The 26,020-nt window shown below is 45.7% G+C and overlaps 1 protein-coding gene across 1 annotated transcript in view; it reads right to left on the bottom strand.

Moving 5' to 3' along the window:
- Positions 1-2,048: 2,048 nt before the first annotated feature.
- The window catches only part of LOC109891607 (potassium voltage-gated channel subfamily B member 1-like), a 77,731-nt gene continuing 53,759 nt past the window's right edge, over positions 2,049-26,020 (bottom strand). The window contains 2 exon segments of the mRNA XM_031825438.1: positions 2,049-5,738; positions 5,890-6,100. Coding sequence (XP_031681298.1) covers positions 3,922-5,738; positions 5,890-6,100 — 2,028 coding nt within the window. The 3' untranslated portion in view covers positions 2,049-3,921.

Here is a 26,020-nt window from a genome sequence, read left to right as displayed (position 1 = left end):
TCTTACAGTGAAAGCATACATTGATGTATGGTAATGTAAAACATAGGGGACAGGACCACATATCTCAATGCTCAAAACCAGAACCGAGCACGAGAAGCCAGCGCTCTACAGATGACAGCTAATTCGACCACCGGGGCAGTCAAAGGAAGGATTTGAAGGAGGATTTGAAATGCATTGTGAACACAATGAAAATAAACCTGTGACATTGTACTGTATGTCCACCCTACAGCTAAAGTCATTCATGTTAACATTGTCAAACAAAGTAGAAGTCTAGTTATATATCTCCTCTTTCTCTCTCTCTCTCTCTCTCTCTCTCTCTCTTTCTCTCTCTCTCTCTCACTAACATATACATACACACGCATGCACACCACTGTGACTGTTTAGGCCTAAACATGAAATAGGCCGTGAACTACTGTCATTAAATAGACTATGAACTAGAGTGTTATGTGAAGGTAGAGATTGCCTTGAAGAGCTCTACAGGCAGAGAGAAAAACTGTAGCCAGTGAAAAAGCAGTGCTCAGTATATAGGCAAATGGTGTTCCCCAGATATTACTGTAACACTAATCACTGTTGATGATAACAGGTGCAAGTCTGTAGGGCTGAAAACGACATACACCCTCTAGATCATAACTATCTCGTCCAATACGAACATATGCACACACACACACTGGAAGCAGCTCAACTTCCTCCACTAAGCAGTAACCACAGCTCTAATCACTAGCTCTCTGCTTGGCTGAGCAGCAGTCCCTTTAGAAATTATCAACACACACACTTTTTCAGAGGTTCTGCCCCTTCCGCAGTCATTGCTATTCCTTTCACACCTCAGCTCCACTCGCTCGGATCCAGCTCAGACAGGGACAGGAGTGATACATGTGACTCTGGGGATGCAGAATTCTCGCCTTTTCTCAGAGCGAAAGAGAGCAAAGGACAAGCACATGGACGTGTAAGTGGACAGTGTTGTGGATCTGTCTATGATTTTATACGATATCTACAGTATGCACTGTGATGTCTATTATTCAGATAGGATTATCATGGATATATTCAAAACTAGGATTGCATTATGCCTGTATCTGAATTACAGAACAATGCAGCGGAGCTGTGGCTTCATGAGGGATATTTATCTATGTACATACCTGTGTACTAACTACAGTATGTTTGAGAGTTTTCAAACTGTATAAACGGATGAGAATGCATGCATTTTGATACAATCAGACTACCCACCCAAATTAGCAGAGCTACGCAGCCCTGGTATCAGCCTTGCCAGGAGAGAGCCTGTTACTATGGAAACTGGGCTGGAGCTATCGTGAAGATGTCTGCCATATAAGACCTGTGTATCAGCTGGCCTTCAATGTATTAATGTCTGTGTGAATGAATGCAGACGCACTCAAATAACTTCAATCCAAACCTATAACCAGGTTTGGTTACGTAAGCTCTTCCCTTTATGAATTAATATGCTGTTCAGATAGCATTCTGGATGAATTTATGGCTTGTACCCAAGGAGTACCGCATGTAGGATCTCGCTCTCAGTCTCCCCCCCTCTCAACACTCAGTCCTCCCACCCACCCTCTCTCTCAACACTCAGTCCCCTCCACCCTCAACACTCAGTCCCCTCCACCCTCTCTCTCAACACTCAGTCCCCTCCACCCTCTCTCTCTACACTCAGTCCCCTCCACTCTCTCTCTCAACACTCAGTCCCCTCCACCCCTTCTCTCAACACTCAGTCCTCTCCACCCTCTCTCTCAACACTCAGTCCTCTCCACCCTTTCTCTCAACACTCAGTCCCCTCCACCCTTTCTCGCAACACTCAGTCCCCTCCACCATCTCTCAACACTCAGTCCCCTCCACCCTTTCTCTCAACACTCAGTCCCCTCCACCCTCTCTCTCAACACTCAGTCCCCTCCACCCTCTCTCTCAACACTCAGTCCCCTCCACCCTCTCACAACACTCAGTCCCCTCCACCCTCTCTCTCAACACTCAGTCCCCTCCACCCTCTCTCTCAACACTCAGTCCACTCCACCCTCTCTCTCAACACTCAGTCCCCTCCACCCTTTCTCTCAACACTCAGTCCCCTCCACCCTCTCTCTCAACACTCAGTCCCCTCCACCCTCTCTCTCAACACTCAGTCCCCTCCACCCTCTCTCTCAACACTCAGTCCACTCCACCCTCTCTCTCAACACTCAGTCCCCTCCACCCTTTCTCTCAACACTCAGTCCCCTCCACCCTCCTCTACAACACTCAGTCCTCTCCACCCTCTCGCTCAACACTCAGTCCCCTCCACCCTCTCTCTCAACACTCAGTCCCCTCCACCCTCTCTCTCAACACTCAGTCCCCTCCACCCTTTCTCTCAACACTCAGTCTTTTTATGTTGTTCAAAGGAAAATGATGATGATGCATGTTGGGGCAGCTGTGTATCAATGTTTCACACTGTTTTAATATGAGCATATATCCTAAATGTTTGCTTGCATTTGGAAATATAAATTCATAAATCCATTCACCACATTCTTTATAAAATACCACAAAAATAAACAGGTTATTTTTATTTTGCACATCTCAGCATTTCGTCTGAAGCGATTCTTTTGAACCCTTGTGTCTTGGTGGTATGACTAGGAGGAAGCGGCAGGCTGTTCGGTACATGAATGCCTTGGAGCAGAGCTCTCCTAAATGTGTGCTTGGTGCACAAATCTTCAGGGATGATTATGATTCCTCACTTTCATACCAAAATGTACAGATTCTTTCAACCATTCCCCTCTGACTCAAACTCAGTGTAACACAAAACAACAGACAATCAAGACATATTCACAGACAGAAATGGAAGATCAGATGTGGTACTCTACTCTCACCACGAGATAAACAAACTGTACCAAGAAGAACAAGACTCACAGACTGGTTTCCCCTAAAAAAGTCTGGATTGTATCTCCAATAACTGTCTGACAAGAAGAAATATCCCATACAGAAATACTCAAACAGATATGGTCATGACACAACAGACTAGTAAATCCAAGACTCATATAGGTAACCTCCTTTATCTATATAAAAATAAATTAATCAGGTAAGACAATCTCAAAATGTGGATACACAAATTATCCTTTAAACATGCACACACACACACACACACACACACACACACACACACACACACACACACACACACACACACACACACACACACACACACACACACACACACACACACACACACACACATATGACTAAGGCCAGGTTTGGGGCTGGGGGGGCACTAGTAAGTAGCTTATTGGAGTCTACCGTAACTCCTCTTCTGGAATCCCTACTACAGTGTGAGCTGGGCTGGGGCTCAGGCATGAATGGGACAGTGGTCACCTGAGATAGGTAGAACTGTAGGAGAATATAGGGGATGATTGTCTTTCTATCCCTATGCTCACAACATGAATCTCTCCTTGCTCTTCCCCGCCTCCCAGTTCCCCCCTTCATCCATTCTGCCTCACCTCTTTCCCCCTACCCCAGAGCCAATGAATTGACCTGAACCACCACAGCCCCAACCAACAGACCATTTCCCATCCCAGCATGCTCTGGTTTGACCTTTGACCTACTCCCACATCTCCCTGTGCGGCCCCTGCTCAGATGGGTCCCTGGGAGTGCTCTGCCCAGTTTTGTGGTAGCTAGTGTACTGTGGCTAATAGGGAGGGAGAGTGGTGTTCTCGATCTATTCTACAAGTCTTTTCCCAGAGTATTCAACACCACACCACAGCCCAAACTCTGCCCTGAATCTCTCTCATTTCCTGACCCTTTCTGTTAGTTTGTAAAGGGACTTGGCACAGTGTGTCTCTCTTTCCTTCCCTTTCTTTCTCTCTCTTTCTATCTCTCTATCCCTTTCTCTTTCTCCGCCTTCCTCACACGGCTAGTCCGTGTCTCTCTGGATGTCCCTGGATGTCCCTCTGCAGCTCAGAGGCTCTGGTCAATGGTACTAGACTTTCCTCTGTCCCCTTTGGGCCTGCGGGGCAGCTCCGGCACCACATTGTTCTCCATGTGGCCCCCGCTCCCCCGCATCCCCCCATCCAGGCTGGGGAACAGGCAGTTCTGCCCCAGCATTCGCTGGGTGGTGCTTGATGCCAGGTGGTTGATGCCTCTATGGTTGTAGCCACTGTTGATGTTCCGGCTGCATTTGGGGGCACTGGAGCTGGCCAGCAGGCACTCTGGGGGGCTTGTGGCATCCGACATGTCCCTCAGGTGCTCGTCATCATCTGTATCGGCGTCAATGTACTTACTGATGGAGGAGTCATGGAAGGTGAAGACAGCCGGGGTGGAGGTCGGGGCCGTGGTCAGGGTGGAGCTGTCCGGAGACTTGGGTGGGGTCCTGCTACTGGCCGTGGTGTAGTTGGACGTCTCCGGGCTGAGCAGGGAGCGGTCAGACAGGATGGAGATGCCTGAGAGAGGATCACCGTTGCTGGGCAACCGACCTGGTCCTGGCCCCGACTCCCCTCCACTGCTCTGGTAATTCACCTTGTAGGAGTGGCTGCCACCTTTCAAAGGTTTGTTGAAGTTGTGAGTGTTGTCCGAGACTACGTTTTTTGCAGCAGAAAAAAACTCATGCTCCAGGGTGGTCTGGAGGCCAGGGTTGGTGCTGACCCACCCAGAGAGGGCCGTAGCTGGGCTGATACGGGAGAAGCGGCTGGTCTCCTGGGCAAGGAGGGCCAGGCCGGAGGCTGGACTTAGGGGGTAGACACCACGTGGATTCTCCTGGAAGTCTGCAGCACAGCTGATGTAGCTGTCAATACTAGACAGGCTCTTCATGTCCCCCACGCCCTCTTGACCCCCTAGCATAGGGTCCCCTGGACCTCCAGGGATGGCTCCCAGCTCAATCTCATCCCTCTGTCTGCCAGCCCTGGAGCTGTTGTCTTTGGCATTGAGGTTGGGCTGTGACTGGGTCTTGGCCATCTGGTAATACATCTCCTCCAGCTTCTGAGCGTTGAGCCCCTGAGGACTGGAGGCCCTGGCCTTGCTGGGGGAACCCATCTGGGACTCCACAGGGTTGAAGGAGTGGGCCGAGCTGGTCTCTGAGGCGTTGGCAGTCCGCTTTGGAGTCCACTTCCAGTGGCTGGGTGAGAGGTGGTTGTCTTGCGTCAGCAGCCTCTCGCTCTTCTCCACCACCACGTTCATCAGCTCGGCGCTGCGGGCAAATGCCTCCTTCATGTTCATGGAGACAATGCTCCCATTGCGTTTCGCCCTCTCCAGTGCCTCCCGACGCTTCACAGCTTTCTCTTGACGTTTCTGCTCCTTGTAGAACTCAGAGAAGTTGTTGACGATGATGGGGATGGGCAAGGCTATCACCAGCACCCCTGCAATGCAACAGAGACCCCCCACAATCTTCCCAAGCAAAGTCTTAGGGTAAATGTCCCCGTAGCCTACCGTGGTCATAGTGATGGTGGCCCACCAGAAGGAGGCAGGGATACTTTTGAACTTGGTGTCATCCTCGTCCTTCTCGGCAAAGAAGACTAGGCTGGAGAAGATCATGATGCCCATGGCTAGGAAGAGGATGAGTAGACCCAGCTCGTTGTAACTCCTCTTCAGGGTGAAACCTAGAGACTGTAGCCCCGTGGAGTGACGTGCCAGCTTCAGAATTCTCAGGATGCGCATTATCCGGAAGATCTGAACCACCCTCCGGACGTTCTGGAACTGTAGAACACTTTTGTTGGACTCTGTCAGAAAGATTGTGATGTAATAAGGAAGGATGGCCAGCAGGTCGATCACGTTCAGGGGACCTTAAAGATAAGATAGTACTTTATTCATCCTCAGGGAAATTTGTTTGCACCAGCTAAAATATAAAACACCAATAAATACACAACAGTGGACACACAGACAGACACTAAAGGTAGCACATCTTAAATGTACATTAAAAACAGAAGTGTTCACCTTTGATGAACTTCCATTTGGTGGGGGATGAGAGGAAGCGGAGGAGGTACTCCATAGTGAACCAGGCTATACAGATGGCCTCTACGTGGGCCAGCTGGGGGTTGTCTGAGGCATGGCCAAACTCATCTGTGTCCTGCAGCTCAGGCAGGGTGTTGAGGGACAGGGCGATGGTGGAGAGGACAATGAAAAGGATGGAGATGATGGCTAGGATCTGGAGGAGAGAGAGAGAGAGAGAGAGAGAGAGAGAGAGAGAGAGAGAGAGAGAGAGAGAGAGAGAGAGAGAGAGAGAGAGAGAGAAAGAGAGAGAGAGAGGTTATCATTGTGGACGATTTGCGACAAAGAGAATGAATGCGTCCCAAATCAAACCCTATTCCCTATATAGTGCACTACTTTTTACAAGGGCTCATAGGGTGCCATTTGAGACTCAGGGTCATTATCAAAGACATTATCAGTGTCAATGATATACGCTATGTAGCAGACGCCTTCATACAAAGTGACTGTAAAGTACAATATGTGAGCAAGTATCAGTGGAGATGTCAGGAGATTTGATTTGATTTGGATTTCTTTTAGTCCCCATTTGGACTAATCTTCCAAGAATCCTTAAACATTAAAATACAAGAAGAGGAGAAGAGGAGGACAAACAGAGGCTCTGTGAGCCCCATGAATGGGAAAACAAACAACAAACAACTTTATTGTCTAGTGTGATTTGCACATTCGTTTTTTGCTGTCGTGTGTTATTCTGAAAAGATCTGCACATCTGACACATACCTAGATTCAAATTTATTGAGGACAAATTGAGAAGAGTAGTATTAAAGAAAAACTCTGAATGCATTATAAAAATGCGTAGTCTTGAAGACAAGGTTCCTGGTTCCAATCAACCACCACACAATAAAAAAGCTTACACAAGTTGTTGTGTGTTTGGGTAGGAGTTCAGCCTAATGAAGAGGGACTGACTTGGAACAGTTATTAATTCATGACCCACTTATCTGACTACAATTGCCTCCTCGCTATGAATGAGCGTTAGAGTGAGAGATAATGCTTAGCCAGCAGAATGGCAACAACAATCTGACATTTCAACCAAAATATAAAAAAGTCAAACAATGGATGGAAATATCTTTGAGAGCCTGAAAAGTCGCAGAAAAATCCTATTTCCAAATTCATTTCGGCTCCCGAGTGGCGCAGCGGTCTAAGGCACAGCATCTCAATGCTTTAAGAGTCACTACAGACACGCTGGTTCGAATCCAGGCTGCATCACAACCGGCTGTGATTGGGAGTCCCAACTGGTCCAGAGTCGTCCATAAGTAAATAAGAATTTGTTCTTAATTGACTTGCCAAGTTAAATAAAGGTTAAAATAAAAAATTATACATTTCATAACTGTTTTATTCGCTCTATCTAAAAGGTTGAATACAAACACATACTTTAATGTTACCCCTTCCTTGTGTTTTTTTGTCATAAATAATAAAAAATAAAAAAACACTGAGAGTGTATATTTTAGAACAAACAAGCCTACGTAGAGGTAGCTTTGTTCAAAAAGATTCCAACTGTATTCAAATTCAAATGAATTCCAATGATAATGCCCATGATAGATCCCAAGGTAACTGTTAATCTGACCTTGATGTTATCCAACAACAGCAGTGCTTTAACCTGGGGTTTGCTGGAGTATCACTGCAGATAATCCATCTCTCCAGAGCATGTGTGAAACATGTCTGTGCCTGTGTTTGTTTATCTGTTTGTGTATACATTGTGCGTTGGTGTGTGTGCGTGCGTCTGTATGGAATGTTACTTGAAAGTTAGCCACAGCCTCATTGAGGCTAGTCCAGTATGACAGTTCTAAAAGAGCCCATTGCCTCCCACAAAGTTGACATTTTAGTCATTTTAAGGATCTGACCCTTTTTTTCAATTATCGCCTAAAATGATATACCCAAATCTAACTGACTGTAGCTCAGGACCTGAAGCAAGGATATGCATATTCTTGATACCATTTGAAAGGAAACACTTAGGAGTTTGTGGAAATGTGAAATTAATGTAGGAGAATATAACACATTAGATTTGGTAAATGATAATACAAAGAAAAAAACGTATTTTTATAAATATATATTATTATTTTTTCATCATCTTTGAAATGCAAGAGAAGGCCATAATATATTATTACAGCCCAGCCATAATTTAGATTTTGGCAACTAGATGGCAGCAGTGTATGTGCAAAGTTTTAGACTGATCCAATGAACTGTTGCATTTCTGTTAAAAACGTTGTATCAAGTCTGACAAAATGTGCCTAATTGGTTTATTGATACATTTTCAAGTTCATAACTGTGCACTCTCCTCAAACACTAGCATGGTATGCTTTCACTGAAATAGCTACTGTAAATTGGACAGTGTTGTTAGATTAACAATAATTTAAGCTTTCACCCCATATCAGATATGTCTATGTAATGGGAAATGTTCTTGTTACTTACAACCTCATGCTAATCACATTAGCGCAAGTTAGCTTAACTGTATATAATGAAATACGGCTACTCTATAGCCTACAACTGTAGCGGCTTTCCACCTGGGAAGGAGAGGCAGACCAAAATGCAGCGTGGTTATAGTTCATGTTTTTTAATAGGTAAACTCAACATGAACATAATACAAAACAATAAATGTGGCAAAACCGAAACAGCCCTATCTGGTGCAACAAACACAAAGACAGGAAACAACCACCCACAAAACCCCACACAAAACAGGCTACCTAAATATGGTTCCCAATCAGAGACAAATGACTGACACCTGCCTCTGATTGAGAACCATATCAGGCCCAAACATAGAAACAGACAAACTAGACATCCAACATAGAATGCCCACTCAGATCACACCCTGACCAAACAAAACATAGATACATACAAAGCAAACTATGGTCAGGGTGTGACAGTCCCCCCCCCCCCCCCCAAAGTGGCGGCTCTGGTGTTGGACGTGGCCCCCACTTCACCATAGTCTTAGTCCGCCTCATTGTCCGCTTCCGTGGCCTCCTAACCACGGCGACCCTTCTAAATGACCCCACTGGACTGAGGGGCAGCTCGGGACAGAGGAAGCAGCTCGGGACAGAGGGGTAGCTCCGTACTGGCTGACGACTCTGGCAGATCCTGGCTGACTGGCGGCTCTGGCAGATCCTGGCTGACTGGCAGCTCTGACGGATCCTGGCTGACTGGCGGCTCTGGCAGATCCTGGCTGACTGGCGGCACTGGCGGATCCTGGCTGACTGGCGGCAGTGGCGGCTCCTGGCTGACTGGCGGCACTGGCGGCTCCTTGCAGACTGGCCGCTCCTTGCAGACTGGCGGCTCTGGCGGCTCCTTGCAGACTGCCGGCTCTGGCGGCTCCTTGCAGACTGGCGGCTCTGATGGCGCTGGGCAGACGGGTAGCTCAGGCGGCGCTGGGCAGACTGGAGACTCCGGCAGCGCTGGATAGGAGGAAAGCTCTGGAAGCACTGGACGGAGGAGCTCTGGCGCCTCTGGACTGAAGGGCAGAAGCTCTGGCAGCGCCGGACAGGCGGGAGACTCCGGCAGCGCTGGACAGGCGGGAGACTCCGGCAGCGCTGGAGAGGAGGAAGGCTCTGGCAGCGCTGGACAGACGAGGCGCACTGTAGGCCTGGTGCTCCCCGGAGGGCTGATGCGTGGAGGTGGTACTGGATGGACCGGACCGTGCAGGCGCACTGGAGCTCTCAAATCAAATCAAATCAAATCAAATTTTATTTGTCACATACACATGGTTAGCAGATGTTAATGCGAGCGTAGCGAAATGCTTGTGCTTCTAGTTCCGATAATGCAGTAATAACCAACAAGTCTAACTAACAATTCCAAAACTACTGTCTTATACACACAAGTGTAGGGGGATAAAGAATATGTACATCAAGATATATGAATGAGTGATGGTACAGAGCGGCATAGGCAAGATACAGTAGATGGTATCGAGTACAGTATATACATATGAGATAAGTATGTAAACAAAGTGGCATAGTTAAAGTGGCTAGTGATACATGTATTACATAAAGATGCACTAGATGATATAGAGTACAGTATATACATATACATATGAGATGAATAATGTAGGGTATGTAAACATTATATTAGGTAGCATTGTTTAAAGTGGCTAGTGATATATTTTACATCATTTCCCATCAATTACCATTATTAAAGTGGCTGGAGTTGAGTCAGTGTGTTGGCAGCAGCCACTCAATGTTAGTGGTGGCTGTTTAACAGTCTGATGGCCTTGAGATAGAAGCTGTTTTTCAGTCTCTCGGTCCCAGCTTTGATGCACCTGTACTGACCTCGCCTTCTGGATGATAGCGGGGTGAACAGGCAGTGGCTCGGGTGGTTGTTGTCCTTGATGATCTTTATGGCCTTCCTGTAACATCGGGTGGTGTAGGTGTCCTGGAGGGCAGGTAGTTTGCCCCGGTGATGCGTTGTGCAGACCTCACTACCCTCTGGAGAGCCTTATGGTTGTGGGCAGAGCAGTTGCCGTACCAGGCGGTGATATAGCCCGCCAGGACGCTCTCGATTGTGCATCTGTAGAAGTTTGTGAGTGCTTTTGAGTGCTCTTGAGCACCGAGCATGCCCAACCTTACCTGGTTGAATGCTTCCGGTCGCCCTCCAGTGCGGCGAGGTGGAATAGCCCGCACTGGGCTGTGCAGGCGAACCGGTGACACCATGCGCAAGGATGGTGCCATGTACGCCGGCCCAAGGAGACGCACTGGAGACCAGATGCGTAGAGCCGGCTTCATGGCACTTGGCTCGATGCCCACTCTAGCCCGGCCGATACGAGGAGCTGGTATGTACCGCACCGGGCTATGCACCCGCACTGGGGACACCTTGCGCTCCACAGCATAACACGGTGCCTGCCCGGTCTCTCTCGCCCTACGGTAAGCACAGGAAGTTGTCTCAGGTCTCCTACCTGGCTTCACCATACTTCCTGTGTGACAATTCACGCTAAAGCATGGAACAGAGCGAAGAACCAGACATATATAAGGAAGGTAATGACAGAGGTGATTGAGTCCAGGTGAGTCCAATAATCGCTGATGCGCGTGACGGGGGGAAGGCAGGCGTACGTAATGATGGTGGCAGGAGTGCGCAATGCTGGGGAGCCTGGTACACTCAAGCACCAGGGGGGAAGAGCGGGAGCAGGAGTGACAGTGACAAAGACGATTAGTGATTAAGGCAGTAGCTTAACCTAGCCTGTTAATGTTAGCTAGTTACTAATAATGGATATAATCTTTGCTAAAAGTAAGCAATAGAGTTTTGAAACAATTTGCTACCATATCTAAAAGACAAAATCTATCTAAACAAATCTATTTTTTAAAACGAATGAGAAAAGAGCAATGTCCATCAGCCGGTGTGGAGAATGACAAGCCTCCGAGGACAGGCCATTAATTCGCGCGAGAACAATGACCCCCCCCCCCCCCCCCCCCGTTCGCTGATTCTAGCAGCAAAGAGGGCAAACCGGAGGAGTCCGAGCCATGCACTTCCACCGATGATGACAGCTCTCTGGCTGGAAAAGGACAAGTGGTTGCACTAGGCCTAGCCACACCTCCAAACAATGCCGGCAAAGACCCTGCTATCTTGGACCCGGGCTCAGATTCGTCACTCCTCGTTCCCGTTGACAGTGGTGGTGCTGCTGCTAAATCCGACTTCCAGACAACAACAAAAAAAAGAGATCCCGGTGAGTGGCCACAATATATGAATGGATCTTTACAGGATATGTTAGTGCATGCTGGGCCACATCAGGATAAAGACGGGAATTTCCCAAGAGATGAGGGGCATCGAAAGTTACAATAGGAGGATGGCGAACAGGGAGAGAGTGGAGAGACCATTGCTTGTCTTTCCTATCAATGCAGTCTTCTGTTTTTGCTGCAAACTTTTTTAACAGTATTGCAAATCTGCGCTGGTCAGGGATGGAAGCAGGGACTGGAAGAATCTGTTCCACCTCCTCAGCTCACATGAGAATTTGCATGACCACCAAGTTAGTTTCCAGAGGTGGAAGGAGCTGGAGATCAGGCTCGTGTCCAAGCAAACTCTCTTGTCCCAAGCCTAACGGGCGATTGACGGAGAGACTCTCAACTGGCAGCAGGTGCTGCAGAGGCTCATAGCCCTGATACGCGTAATGGCCACCCAGAACATTGCGTTATGTGGGACCACCGACAGGCTGAATGAGCCAAATAATGGGAACTTTCTGAAGTTTGTGGAAATCTTGGGAATCTTTGATGGAATCATGAATGAGTACTCAATAATGAGAGATTATTCAATTATCTATCACCTGTTTAAATTGTATTTTTACAATTTAAATAGACTACATCCTAATCTCTCTCTCCCCTCTATCTCTCTCTGTCTCTATCAGATGATTTGATTTCAGGACCATGGGCAGCTACCGAGAGAAAACATCACTGACTGCAATGCAGCACCACAGAAGAGGAAAGCGGCTTTAGGCAGAGACTAAATAAATAAATGCTGAAACTGATGTTGGACAATCAAATTCAATATGTAAATAAACAAAATTCGTTAAGCGTGGGCCATTGAAATAAAGCTTATTTTACACTGCTCCAGCCAAACGAGGCCTGCCATGTATTTATGAAAGCACTTCTTCCTGAAGCTCAAATTATCTTACTATTTTTTACAGTTCTACGGGAATACAAAAATATGTGTTAAAAATGTTATATAAAATTGTTATCTTTATTGTAACAATTATGGGATCGTGCCATGTGTGATAACAGGAGGCATATTATGAATAAGACACTCGGTTTCCTACTATAGGCAGTTTGCTGCATAGTGATAGAAACATTGTAACTCTCAAATGCAGGAGTTAAAGTCTAATATTCCCTTCTGCCTGGTAAGGGACCTCCTATATGTGCACGTGTGCACCAACATTTTCTATGGGCATAATCATAGAATTACATATATAATTGGAGCCTATTTCTTCCTACTCCAAAAAATAAGTGGAAAGCTTACCTGTTTGACAGACACAATTATGCTATTCATAGATTTCGGTATAGCCAAATACAATACTGTTGCATGCACTGATTAAATACCTCGGTATCTGGGAAGGTCTTGGTGTGTTTGGTTAAAACCAGGGATTGAATTTAGTGATGGTATCACATACCCTTTGTTAAAGAAAAGGATATGTATTGTTTGCTTTATATTTTGAAATAAATACATGAAACGTATCCAGATTATATCAAGCATTCTATAACAATGCTTAACTCGTTGATGCCTAATGGTAAAAACAAGCTCTAAAGTGGCCGAGAAAGACATGACTCCGATGCATATGGGGATAGATTGGTTTGATAGATTGATTCCTATCTATGACATTCTGAAGCTGAGCTGCAGCCTATAATATTCGAGGAGAAAAAAAAGTACTTTGCCATTCTGTCCCTATCAATTGAGCATTTCAATTTCTGAAAAGAGATGTTTGTTTAAACCCAGGCAGCCTTTAGGGAAACACTTCTGTTGTTGGGTTATGCAATGGATGAGTAGCCAGCAGTTGAAGCTTACATTTTTCTGCTCTGTCTGGGTGAAAAGGTAACTTTTGAAAGTGCAATGCTTAGATTCATAAGGATGTCTAAGATGTAATTATTTGCAAACAGCGTTGCAAAGAAGAAACTCTGGTAGGACACTAAGAAATATGGTAAGAATGCCTATTTTCCTGTCCATTATTCCCTGAAAATTCTATATTTTTTGGGGGGGTGGGGGGGTTCATCTCGCCTAGGGCGGCAAAGGGTCCAGGGCCGGCCCTGCCTACAAATCATCAGTATATTAGGATACACTGCTACTCTATGGCCTACAACTCATCAGTATATTAGGCTACTAAACAACAACTTAACTCACCCTCACAATTTGCCAATTTATCTGTAGTATTACCCACCTGTATCACATGCAGACTTACAAAAGGACTAGTTAACAAATGGGCAACCCAGCCATCTCTTTCTCTCTCTCTCTCTCTGATGGCCAGCCAGGCCGCCTTATCTATGACCAATAAGAGACAGAGCACACTGTTGCCATAGTGTCACGGCAGATGTGAATAATGACCCTATCTGTTTATCTTCATCTGTTTATCTTCTCCTCCTTCTCTCCATTCTCTACTTCTTTCAGCTTGAAATCTGGTGTTTGGATTAAATGCTCCCGGAGCAGAGAAGTTTTTTAACATCAAGCTCTACATCTGTTTGTGTGTGTGTGTGTGTGTGTGTGTGTATATGCTGGGCAGGAAGGACCAGAAGGGGTGATGGAAGGGCCGCAAGGAATGGAAATGTATTATCCTAATAAAACAGGCAGTGAGTCTCAGACTGTACGACTCTGAACTGATTTCTCCGTCTTTACAAATAGACTATGGTGACAATATCTTTCGCGAGTAAGTCAGGGGTCAATGATGACAAGCTACAGCGGTAGGGTACATAAAGGAAGTGTTCGGGAAAGAGCTCAAGATGAAATAGTTTTGGATTAGTATTTATTACTCTTCCTGGGGTCAAGCAAAATTAAGGCAGTTTATACAATTTTAAAACCATTACAATACATTCACAGATTTCACAACCCACTGTGTGCCCTCAGGCCCCTACTCCACCACTACCACATATCTAATCTACAGTACTAAAGCTGTGTATATGTATAGTGCGTGTGTGTGTGTGTGTGTGTGTGTGTGTGTGTGTGTGTGTGTGTGTGCGTGCGTGCGTGCATGCGTGTGTGTGTGTGTGCATGCGTGCGTGCGTGCATGGGTGTGTGTGTGCGTGTGTGTATGCATGTGTCTCTGCCAATATTTGTGTTGCTTCACAGTCCCTGCTGTTCCATAAGGTGGTTTTTTCATCTGTTTTAAGATCAAATTTTACTGCTTGTGTCAGTTACTTGATGTGGAATAGAGTTTCATGTAGCCATGGCTCTATGTAGTACTGTGTGCCTCCCATAGTCTCTTCTCGACTTGGGGACTGTGAAGAGACCTCTTGTGGCATGTATTGTGGGGTATGCATACGTGTCCGAGCTGTGTGACAGTAGTTTAAACAGACAGCTCGGTGCATTCAACATGTCAGTACCTCTCATAAATACAAGTAGCGATGAAGTCAATCTCTCCTCCACTTTGAGCCAGGAGAGATTGACATGCATATTATTAATATTAGCTCTCTGTGTACATCTAAGGGCCAGCCGTGCTGCCCTGTTCTGAGTCAATTGCAATTTTCCTAAGTCCTTTTTTGTGGCACCTGACCACACGACTGAACACAAGTCAAGGTGCGACAAAACTAGGGCCTGTAGGACCTGCCTTGTTGATAGTGTTGTTAAAAAGGCAAAGCATTGCTTTATTATAGACAGACTTCTCCCCATCTTAGCTACTACTGCATCAATATGTTTTGACCATGACAGTTTACAATCTAGGGTTACTCCAAGCAGTTTAGTCACCTCAACTTGCTCAATTTCCACATTATTTATTACAATATTTAGCTGATGTTTAGGTTTTAGTGAGAGTTTTGTTCCAAATACAATGTTTTTAGTTTTATAAATATTTAGGGCTAACTTATTCCTTGCCACCCACTCTGAAACTAACTGCAGCTTTTTGTTGAGTGTTGCAGTCATTTCAGTCGCTGTAGTAGCTTACGTGTATAGTGTTGAGTCATCCGCATACATAGACACTCTGGCTTTACCCAAAGTCAGTGGCATGTCATTAGTCAAGGGGCCTAAACAGCTACCCTGGGGAATTCCTGATTCTAACTGGATTATATTTGAGAGGCTTCCATTAAAGAACACCCTCTGTGTTCTGTTAGACAAATAACTCTTTATCCATATTATAGCAAGGGGTGTAAAGCCATAACACATATGTTTTTCCAGCAGCAGAGTATGACCGATAATGTCAAAAGCTGCACTGAAGTCTAACAAGACAGCCCCCACAATAATTTTATCATCAATTTCTCTCAGCCAATCATCAGTCATTTGTGTAAGTGCTGTGCTTGTTGAGTGTCCTTCCCTATAAGCATGCTGAAATTCTGTTGTCAATTTGTTTACTGTGAAATAGCATTGTATCTGGTCAAACACAATTTTTTCCAGAAGTTTACTAAGGGTTGGTAACAGGCTGATTGGTCGGCTATTTGAGCCAGTAAAGGGGGCTTACTATTCTTGGGTAGCGGAATGACTCAACTCCCTCCTGTACTCCCTGTTCACTCATGACTGCACGACCAGAAACGAGCCCAACACCATCATTAAATTTGCCGTTGACACAACAGTGGTAGGCCTGATCACCGACAACAATGAGACAGCCTATAGGGAGGAGATCAGAGATCTGGCCATGTGTTGCCAGGACAACAACCTCTCCCTCAACGGGATTAAGACAAAGGAGATGATTGTGGACTACAGGAAAAAGAGGACCGAGCACGCCCCCATTCTCATCAACGGGGCTGCAGTGGAGCAGGTTGAGAGCTTCAAGTTCCTTGGTGTTCACATCACCAACAAACTAACATGGTCCAAGCACACCATGACAGTCGTGAAGCGGGCACGACAAAACCTATTCCCCCTCAGGAGACCGAAAAGATTTGGCATGGGTCCTCAGATCCTCAAAAGGTTCTACAGCTGCACCCTCGAGAGCTGGTTGCATCACTGCTTGGTATGGCAACTGCTTGGCCTCTGACCGCAAGGCACTACAGAGGGTAGTACGAATGGCCCAGTACATCACTGGGGCCAAGCTTCCTGCCATCCAATACCTCTATACCAGGCGATGTCAGAGGAAAGCCCTAAAAATTGTCAAAGACTCCAGCCACCATAGTCATAGACTGTTCTCTCTGCTACCGCATGGCAAGCGCTACAGGAGCGCCAAGTCTAGGTCCAAGAGTCTTCTAAACAGCTTCAACCCCCAATCCAAATAGACTACTGAACATCTAGTCAGATGGCTACCCAGACTATTTGCATTGCCCCCCCACCCTCGCCACACCACTGTCATCTATGCATAGTCACTTTAATAACTCTACCTACATGTACATACTAGCACAACCAGGTGCCCCTGGACATTGACTCTGTACCGACACCCCCCTGTATATATTGTTATTTTTTACTGCTGCTCTTTAATTACTTGTTACTTTTATCTCTTATTCTTATCCATATTCTTTTTAAATGCACTGTTGGTTAGGGGCTCATAAGTAAGCATTAAATGTCAGGAATAGTGAAAAACCGAGTTTAAATGTATTTGGCTTAGGTGTATTCTTCCGACTTCCACTGTACACCCCTGCCCTTCTTTGTACTGTAGAGATGTTTATTCCTGTCGGCGCGACGCACTGAAAATCCCGTTATTGACTCCGACATCATGTCCCAAGCTATCCATGTTTTTGTGAAACAGAGTATGTTACAATCCCGGATGTCTCTTTGGAAAGAAACTCTTGCCCTGATTTCATCGAATTTGTTAACTAGGGACTAGACATTAGCGAGTAATATACTCGGAAGCGGTGGGTGGTGTGTGCGCATCCAAAGCCTCACTAGAAGACCGCTCCAGCACCCTCTCCTCCGGTGGTGTTGTTTTGGGTCGGGCTCTGCAATCAGTTCAAATGCCCTGGGAGGCACAGACAAAGGATCCCCTTTGGGAAAGTCATATTCCTGGTCGTAATGCTGGTTGAAGTTGAAGTCTCTCTGATATCCAATAGTTCTTCCCGGCTGTATGTAATAACACTTAAGGTTTTCTGGGCTAACAATGTAAGAAATAATACATTAAAAACAAACAAATACTGCACAGTTTGCTAAGGACTAGAAGCGGCACCATCCTTGGGACACACTGAGCGTTCATGAGTAATCATACATATAGCGGAGGACTGAATACAGTAGAGAAGGCTAAATCAGACCTTGCATATCCTATAACAGTTCCATTTCACTTCACGGTGTTAATATAAATTATTAATTATAATTTACTGGTTTCTCACAGTTATTTATCTCAGAACACAGGTGTGGGTGTGGGTGGTACATCTTGGTAACCTGGTTCCTGCTTTTAAACCCTGCTGTGTGTGTGGGTCCCCGGGAGCGTGCCTGTGTGTGTGTGTGTTTTCTGTGTGTAAGTGTGTATGTGAGGGTCCCCAAGAGTGAGGCCCGTGGGGAAGAGGTGCCTGTGTAGGACAGGAAACGATAGAGATGATAGGATTGGAAGGCTACTATAAAAAGGTTGCTAAGACAGGGAGTTTAATAATGGCACATTGCTGCCTCTGCTGCTGCTGCACTATGTTCCACTATAGGAGGAAAGCCTGTAGTGTGTTGTGTTCCTTCTGGTACCTTCTGTCCTTGCAGCCATCTAATGGGGATTCCCTCTACACATGACACTCTCTCTTTTTGTCTATTTGCTTTATTGGCATGACGCAAAAGTGTACATGTGGCCAAACTTACTTTGGAGATTTACAATATTAACATAATTCAAATTGTATTTATTTATTTTATTTCACCTTTATTTAACTAGGTAGGCAAGTTGAGAACAAGTTCTCATTTACAATTGCGACCTGGCCAAGATAAAGCAAAGCAGTTCGACACATACAACGGCACAGAGTTACACATGGAGTAAAACAAACATACAGTCAATAATACAGTAGAAACAAGTCTATATACGATGTGAGCAAATGAGGTGAGATAAGGGAGGTAAAGGCAAAAAAAGGCCATGGTGGCAAAGTAAATACAATATAGCAAGTAAAACACTGGAATGGTAGATTTGCAGTGGAAGAATGTGCAAAGTAGAAATAAAAATAATGGGGTGCAAAGGAGCAAAATAAATAAATACATACAATTAAATAAATTCAGTAGGGAAAGAGGTAGTTGTTTGGGCTAAATTATAGGTGGGCTATGTACAGGTGCAGTAATCTGTGAGCTGCTCTGACAGTTGGTGCTTAAAGCTAGTGAGGGAGATAAGTGTTTCCAGTTTCAGAGATTTTTGTAGTTCGTTCTAGTCATTGGCAGCAGAGAACTGGAAGGAGAGGCGGCCAAAGAAAGAATTGGTTTTGGGGGTGACTAGAGAGATATACCTGCGTGTGCTACAGGTGGGAGATGCTATGGTGACCAGCGAGCTGAGATAAGGGGGGACTTTACCTAGCAGGGTCTTGTAGATGACATGGAGCCAGTGGGTTTGGCGACGAGTATGAAGCGAGGGCCAGCCAACGAGAGCATACAGGTCGCAATGGTGGGTAGTATACGGGGCTTTGGTGATAAAACGGATTGCACTGTGATAGACTGCTTCCAATTTGTTGAGTAGGGTATTGGAGGCTATTTTGTAAATGACATCGCCAAAGTCGAGGATTGGTAGGATGGTCAGTTTTACAAGGGTATGTTTGGCAGCATGAGTGAAGGATGCTTTGTTGCGAAATAGGAAGCCAATTCTAGATTTAACTTTGGATTGGAGATGTTTGATATGGGTCTGGAAGGAGAGTTTACAGTCTAACCAGACACCTAAGTATTTGTAGTTGTCCACGTATTCTAAGTCAGAGCCGTCCAGAGTAGTGATGTTGGACAGGCGGGTAGGTGCAGGTAGCGATCGGTTGAAGAGCATGCATTTAGTTTTACTTGTATTTAAGAGCAATTGGAGGCCACGAAAGGAGAGTTGTATGGCATTGAAGCTTGCCTGGAGGGTTGTTAACACAGTGTCCAAAGAAGGGCCGGAAGTATACAGAATGGTGTCGTCTGCGTAGAGGTGGATCAGGGACTCACCAGCAGCAAGAGCGACCTCATTGATGTATACAGAGAAGAGAGTCGGTCCAAGAATTGAACCCTGTGGCACCCCCATAGAGACTGCCAGAGGTCCGGACAGCAGACCCTCTGCACACTGAACTCTATCAGAGAAGTAGTTGGTGAACCAGGCAAGGCAATCATTTGAGAAACCAAGGTTGTCGAGTCTGCCGATGAGGATGTGGTGATTGACAGAGTCGAAAGCCTTGGCCAGATCAATGAATACGGCTGCACAGTAATGTTTCTTATCGATGGCGGTTAAGATATCGTTTAGGACCTTGAGCGTGGCTGAGGTGCACCCATGACCAGCTCTGAAACCAGATTGCATAGCAGAGAAGGTATGGTGAGATTCGAAATGGTCGGTAATCTGTTTGTTGACTTGGCTTTCGAAGACCTTAGAAAGGCACGGTAGGATAGATATAGGTCTGTAGCAGTTTGGGTCAAGAGTGTCCCCCCCTTTGAAGAGGGGGATGACCGCAGCTGCTTTCCAATCTTTGGGAATCTCAGACGACACGAAAGAGAGGTTGAACAGGCTAGTAATAGGGGTGGCAACAATTTCGGCAGATCATTTTAGAAAGAAAGGGTCCAGATTGTCTAGCCCGGCTGATTTGTAGGGGTCCAGATTTTGCAGCTCTTTCAGAACATCAGCTGAATGGATTTGGGAGAAGGAGAAATGGGGAAGGCTTGGGCGAGTTGCTGTGGGGGGTGCAGTGCTGTTGACCGGGGTAGGGGTAGCCATGTGGAAAGCATGGCCAGCCGTAGAAAAATGCTTATTGAAATTCTCAATTATAGTGGATTTATCAGTGGTGACAGAGTTTCCTATCTTCAGTGCAGTGGGCAGCTGGGAGGAGGTGTTCTTATTCTCCATGGACTTTACAGTGTCCCAGAACTTTTTTGAGTTAGTGTTGCAGGAAGCAAATTTCTGCTTGAAAAAGCTAGCCTTGGCTTTTCTAACAGCCTGTGTGTAATGGTTTCTAGCTTCCCTGAAAAGCTGCATATCACGGGGGCTGTTCGATGCTAATGCACAACACCATAGGCTGTTTTTGTGTTGGTTAAGGGCAGTCAGGACTGGGGAGAACCAAGGGCTATATCTGTTCCTGGATCTAAATTTCTTGAATTGGCATGCTTATTTAAGATGGTGAGGAAGGCATTAAAAAAAATAACCAGGCATCCTCTACTGACGGGATGAGATCAATATCCTTCCAGGATACCCCGGGCCAGGTCGATTAGAAAGGCCTGCTCGCTGAAGTGTTTCAGGGAGCATTTGACAGTGATGAGTGGAGGTCGTTTGACCGCTGACCCATTACGGATGCAGGCAATGAGGCAGTGAACACTGAGATCTTGGTTGAAGACAGCAGAGGTGTATTTAGAGGGCAGGTTGGTTAGGATGATATCTATGAGGGTGCCCGTGTTTACGGCTTCGGGGAGGTACCTGGTAGGTTCATTGATAATTTGTGTGAGATTGAGGGCATCAAGCTTAGATTGTAGGATGGTTGGGGTGTTAAGCATGTTCCAGTTTATGTCGCCTAGCAGCACGAGCTCTGAAGATAGATGGGGGGCAATCAGTTCACATATGGTGTCCAGAGCACAGCTGGGGGCAGAGGGTGGTCTATAGCAGGCGGCAACTGTGAGAGACTTGTTTTTAGAGAGGTGGATTTTAAAAGTAGAAGTTCAAATTGTTTGGGTACAGACCTTGATAGTAGGACAGAACTCTGCAGGCTATCTTTGCAGTAGATTGCAACACCGCCCCCTTTAGCAGTTCTATCTTGTCTGAAAATGTTGTAGTTTGGGATGAACATTTTTAATATATTTTTTTTTGTACGGCTAAAAGCAATGAGAATTGGTCTTCTAGAACGTCTGGAACAGAGAGTAAAAGGAGGTTTCTGGGGGCGATAAAATAGCTTCAAGGTATAATGTACAGACAAAGGTAGGATGTGAATACAGTGGAGGTAAACCTAGGTATTGAGTGATGATGAGATAGATATTGTCTCTAGAAACATCATTGAAACCAGGAGATGTCATCGCATGTGTGGGTGGTGGAACTAATAGGTTGGATAAGGTATAGTGAGCAGGACTAGAGGCTCTACAGTGAAATAAGCCAATAAAAACTAACCAGAACAGCAATGGACAAGGCATATTGACATTAAGGAGAGGCATGCTTAGTCGAGTGATCAAAAGGGTCCAGTGAGTAGTGCTTGGGGTCACGGCTATTCAGACAGCTAGCCGGGCCATCGGTAGCCAGCTAGCATAGGATGGAGGTCTGTTTTTAGCCACCTCGTGCGTTTCCGTCGGTAGGATTAGTGGGGTTCCGTGTGGTAGAGGGGCTCAATCCAATAGATAGATATAGTTATAGAGGCCAAGAAAAATAGAAAAAAATTGTCCGATAGGTCTATTCAGATAGCAGCCGATAAGACAGCTAACGATTAGCGGACCGCAGATGGGCGTTCGGCTAACGTCGCAACGGAGGAGCCAGCTGGATAACTCCCTCGGGCATATAACGTCGGTAGTCCAGTTGTGAAGGCCCGGTGGTTGATTATAATAATAATCAATATTGTCAACAGGACAACAGTAACAACAATAACCATACATTGAGCAATAACAATAACAATGGCCAAGAGGACATGTGCAGCTTGGTTGTTCTGTCAGACAGTGTTCCTCATCTTCTGGCATCTTCTCTCATCTTCTGATCGTCTCCCTCTGTCCCTTTTCTCAGTCTTCTCTCTTCGTCTCTCTGTCCCTTTTCTCTGTCCCACTTCTGTCTTCTCCCTATTCTCTGTCTGTCTGTCTGTCTTCTCTCTAGTCTGTCTGTCTTCTCTCTAGTCTGTCTGTCTGTCTTCTCTCTATTCTCTGTCTGTCTGTCTGTCTGTCTGTCTGTCTGTCTGTCTGTCTGTCTGTCTGTCTTCTCTCTATTCTCTCACTCTCTGTCTGTCTGTCTGTCTGTCTGTCTGTCTGTCTGTCTGTCTGTCTGTCTGTCTGTCTGTCTGTCTGTCTGTCTGTCTGTCTGTCTGTCTGTCTGTCTGTCTGTCTGTCTACCTTCTCTCTATTCTCTGTCTGTCTGTCCGTCCGTCCGTCTGTCTGTCTGTCTGTCTTCTCTCTATTCTCTGTCTGTCTGTCTGTCTGTCTGTCTGTCTGTCTGTCTGTCTGTCTGTCTGTCTGTTGCCAAAGCTTACTTTTGATATTTACAATATGAAAATCAAAATTGTCAACAGGACAACAGTAACAACAATAACCAAGGGTCAAAATAACCATAAATTGAACAATAACAACAAGCATACAGTAGAGGACATGTGCAGGTTGATTGGTCTGTCAGACACTGTCCCTCATTTTAAGGCAGGCAGCAATGTAGTGCGCTGCCAACCCACAGCTCTTTGCTGTGGTCAAATAGTTTGCAATGGTGTACTGGTGATTTAGGGCCAGATAGCACTGCATTTTGCTTTGTGCTTGTGTTTCCCAATAAGCAATGAAGTTTTGTTTTGACTGTGTTGTAATTTGATTTATTCTGATTGATTGGATGTTCTGGTCCTGAGGCTTCAGTGTGTTGGTAGAACAGGTTTGTGAACTCAGCCCCAGGACCGCTGGATGAGTGGACAATTTTCTTTGCTCAGCTCTTGGCACTGCAGGGCTTGGTAATGATATGAGATGGGGTCACTGTATTTTAGATGTTTCCAAAACTTAAATGCTCTTTTTTGAGTTGTTATTATTAGTGGATATTGGCCTAATTGTGCCCTGCATGCATTGTTTGTAGTTTTCCTCTGGACATGTAGGAGAATCTTACAGAACTCTGCATGCAGGGTTTCAATGGGGTGTTTGTCCCATTTCGTGAAATCTTGTTTTGCAAGTGGACCCCGCACCTCGCTGCCATAAAGTGCAATTGGTTCAATTAGTTTTAGCCAACTTTTAATAGGTATTTCGATTTGAATTTGTTTTTTAATGGCGTAGAATGCCCTGCGTGCTTTTGCTCTCAGTTCATTCACTGCCTCATTAAGGTGTCCAGTTGAGCTTATTTTTAAACCTCAGTAATTGCAGTGTGTGCAGTACTCTCTATATTTTGCACCAATTGAGAACGTTGGTCTAATTCCCTGAGATCTGCATCTTCTCTGTAAGGTCAGAATTTGAGTCTTTATGGGGTTTACTGCCAGGGCCCAGGCCCCCCCCCTTCTCTCTCTCGCTCTCTCTCTCTCTCTCTCTCTCTCTCTCTCTCTCTCTCTCTCTAAGTGAGGGCAGTAGGTTGTTAGTAATCCATCCCACTGTAAAAGAGAGATCGGGAAGTAAACAACTGCTTTAAGGGGCGATGCAAACACACACACACGCATGCATACATACACACATGCACACATGCACACGTGCACACACACATGCACACATATTTCCAGAGAGTTGTTGGTGGTACTACTGTTTGTGACAGCAGACAGTAAATACCAGGGCAGTCTGGTGATAGACACTGACTCTGGACCCTGTGGCAACATGCATGATGAAACTGTCTGTCTGTCTGTCTAAAAATAGTGTTCATGTAGCCCCAGGTAATCTGTCTAATATGAGTAAGCGTGAGCCGAGCACACCAATGTAGGCTGTTGTTGTTTTATATATATTTTGCTGTCTGTGTGTCAATGGGCTATGTGAGAGAGAGTCCTCTCACCAACCAATAATTCACAAAATGGGACAAACACCAAATTGAGACTGCATGCTGAATTCTGCAAAACTATCCTCATTGTACAATGTAAAACACCAAATAATGCCTGCAGTGCAGAATTAGACCGATACCCATTAATTATCAAAATCCAGAAAAGAGCCATTAAATTCTACAACCACCTAAAAGGAAGCGATTCCCAAACCTTCCATAAACAAAGCCATCACCTACAGAGAGATGAACCTGGAGAAGAGTCCCCTAAGCAAGCTGGTCCTGCGGCTCTATTCACAAACACAAACAGACCCCACAGAGCTGCAGGACAGCAACACAATTAGAACCAACCAAAACATGAGAAACCAAAAATATAATTTGGCCCTAACCTCAGAGTGCAAATCAAATCAAATCAAATCTTATTTGTCACATACACATGGTTAGCAGATGTTAATGCGAGTGTAGCGAAATGCTTGTGCTTCTAGTTCCGACAATGCAGTAATAACCAACAAGTAATCTAGCTAACAATTCCAAAACTACTACCTTATAGACACAAGTGTAAGGGGATAAAGAATATGTACATAAAGATATATGAGTGAGTGATGGTACAGAGCGGCATAGGCAAGATACAGTGGATGGTATTGAGTGCAGTATATACATATGAGATGAGTATGTAAACAAAGTGGCATAGTTAAAGTGGCTAGTGATACATGTATTACATAAAGATGCACTAGATGATATAGAGTACAGTATATACATATACATATGAGATTAATAATGTAGGGTATGTAAACATTATATTAGGTAGCATTGTTTAGAGTGGCTAGTGATATATTTTACATAATTTCCCATCAATTCCCAGAATACCTGACCACTGTGACTGACCCAAACTTAAGGAAAGCTTTCACTATGTATAGACTCGGTGAGCATAGCCTTGCTATTGAGAAAGGCCGCCATAGGCAGACCTGGCTAGAGAAGAGAGAAGACAGGCTATGTGTTCTGTTTCATGTCCGTTGTTCATTAAATGTTCTCTCTGTACCTGCTTCTCGTCTACCAGCGTCAATCCTCACAGAATGCTGACACCACTGTACTAAGCATCAGGGATTTTTTGGTGACGTCGGATCCAGCTGCCGCTGCCAATGGGGGTGCCTCGGCTGGCTCGTCGGGCTTTCACGCCCCAGTTGGCTCGTCGGGCTTTCACGCCTTAGCTGGCTCGAGAGGTTTGCTTGCCCCGGTTGGGTCGGCAGGCTCCCATCCCACGTCATGCCTCAGCCGGCTTGTCGTCTACTACGCCTCAGCCGGCTCATCAGGCGCCCATCCCACGTCATGTCTCAGCCAGTTCACGGGGCTCCCACGCCTCAGCCGGTTCACCAAGCTCCCATGCCTCACCGGGATCGGCAGCCTCCCACGCCGCTTCTGGCTCATTGGGCTTGTCTGTCTCATTGGGCTTCTACGCCCCCAGCTGGCTTGTCCAGTGACCATGCCTCGGCCGGCCCGTCAGGCTCGCCCAGGTGGGACACCACCACTAGTGGGCTCGAGGGCACCAGGCTGCCCTTTATTACGCACACCTGTCACCATCATTACACGCATCAGCGCTCACTGGCCTCACCTGGACTCCTTCACTTTGTTGATTGACTTCCCTACTATTTCTGTCTGCTCCTCACTTTGTTCCCTGTGCCAGCATTTATGTAGTTATATTTCCCCTCTCCAAACGCTGTTCCAGCGTCGATCCTCACACAACCCATATTTGTATTTTCCCTTTTGTACTTTAACTATTTGCACAAAATATGACATTTGAAATGTGTGTAATGTAATGTTTACTGGTATTTCTTTTATACA

The sequence above is a fragment of the Oncorhynchus kisutch genome, linkage group LG5 (genome assembly GCF_002021735.2).
Source record: "Oncorhynchus kisutch isolate 150728-3 linkage group LG5, Okis_V2, whole genome shotgun sequence".
Lineage (NCBI taxonomy): Eukaryota > Metazoa > Chordata > Actinopteri > Salmoniformes > Salmonidae > Oncorhynchus > Oncorhynchus kisutch.
This window is presented reverse-complemented; position numbering and strand designations above follow the sequence as displayed.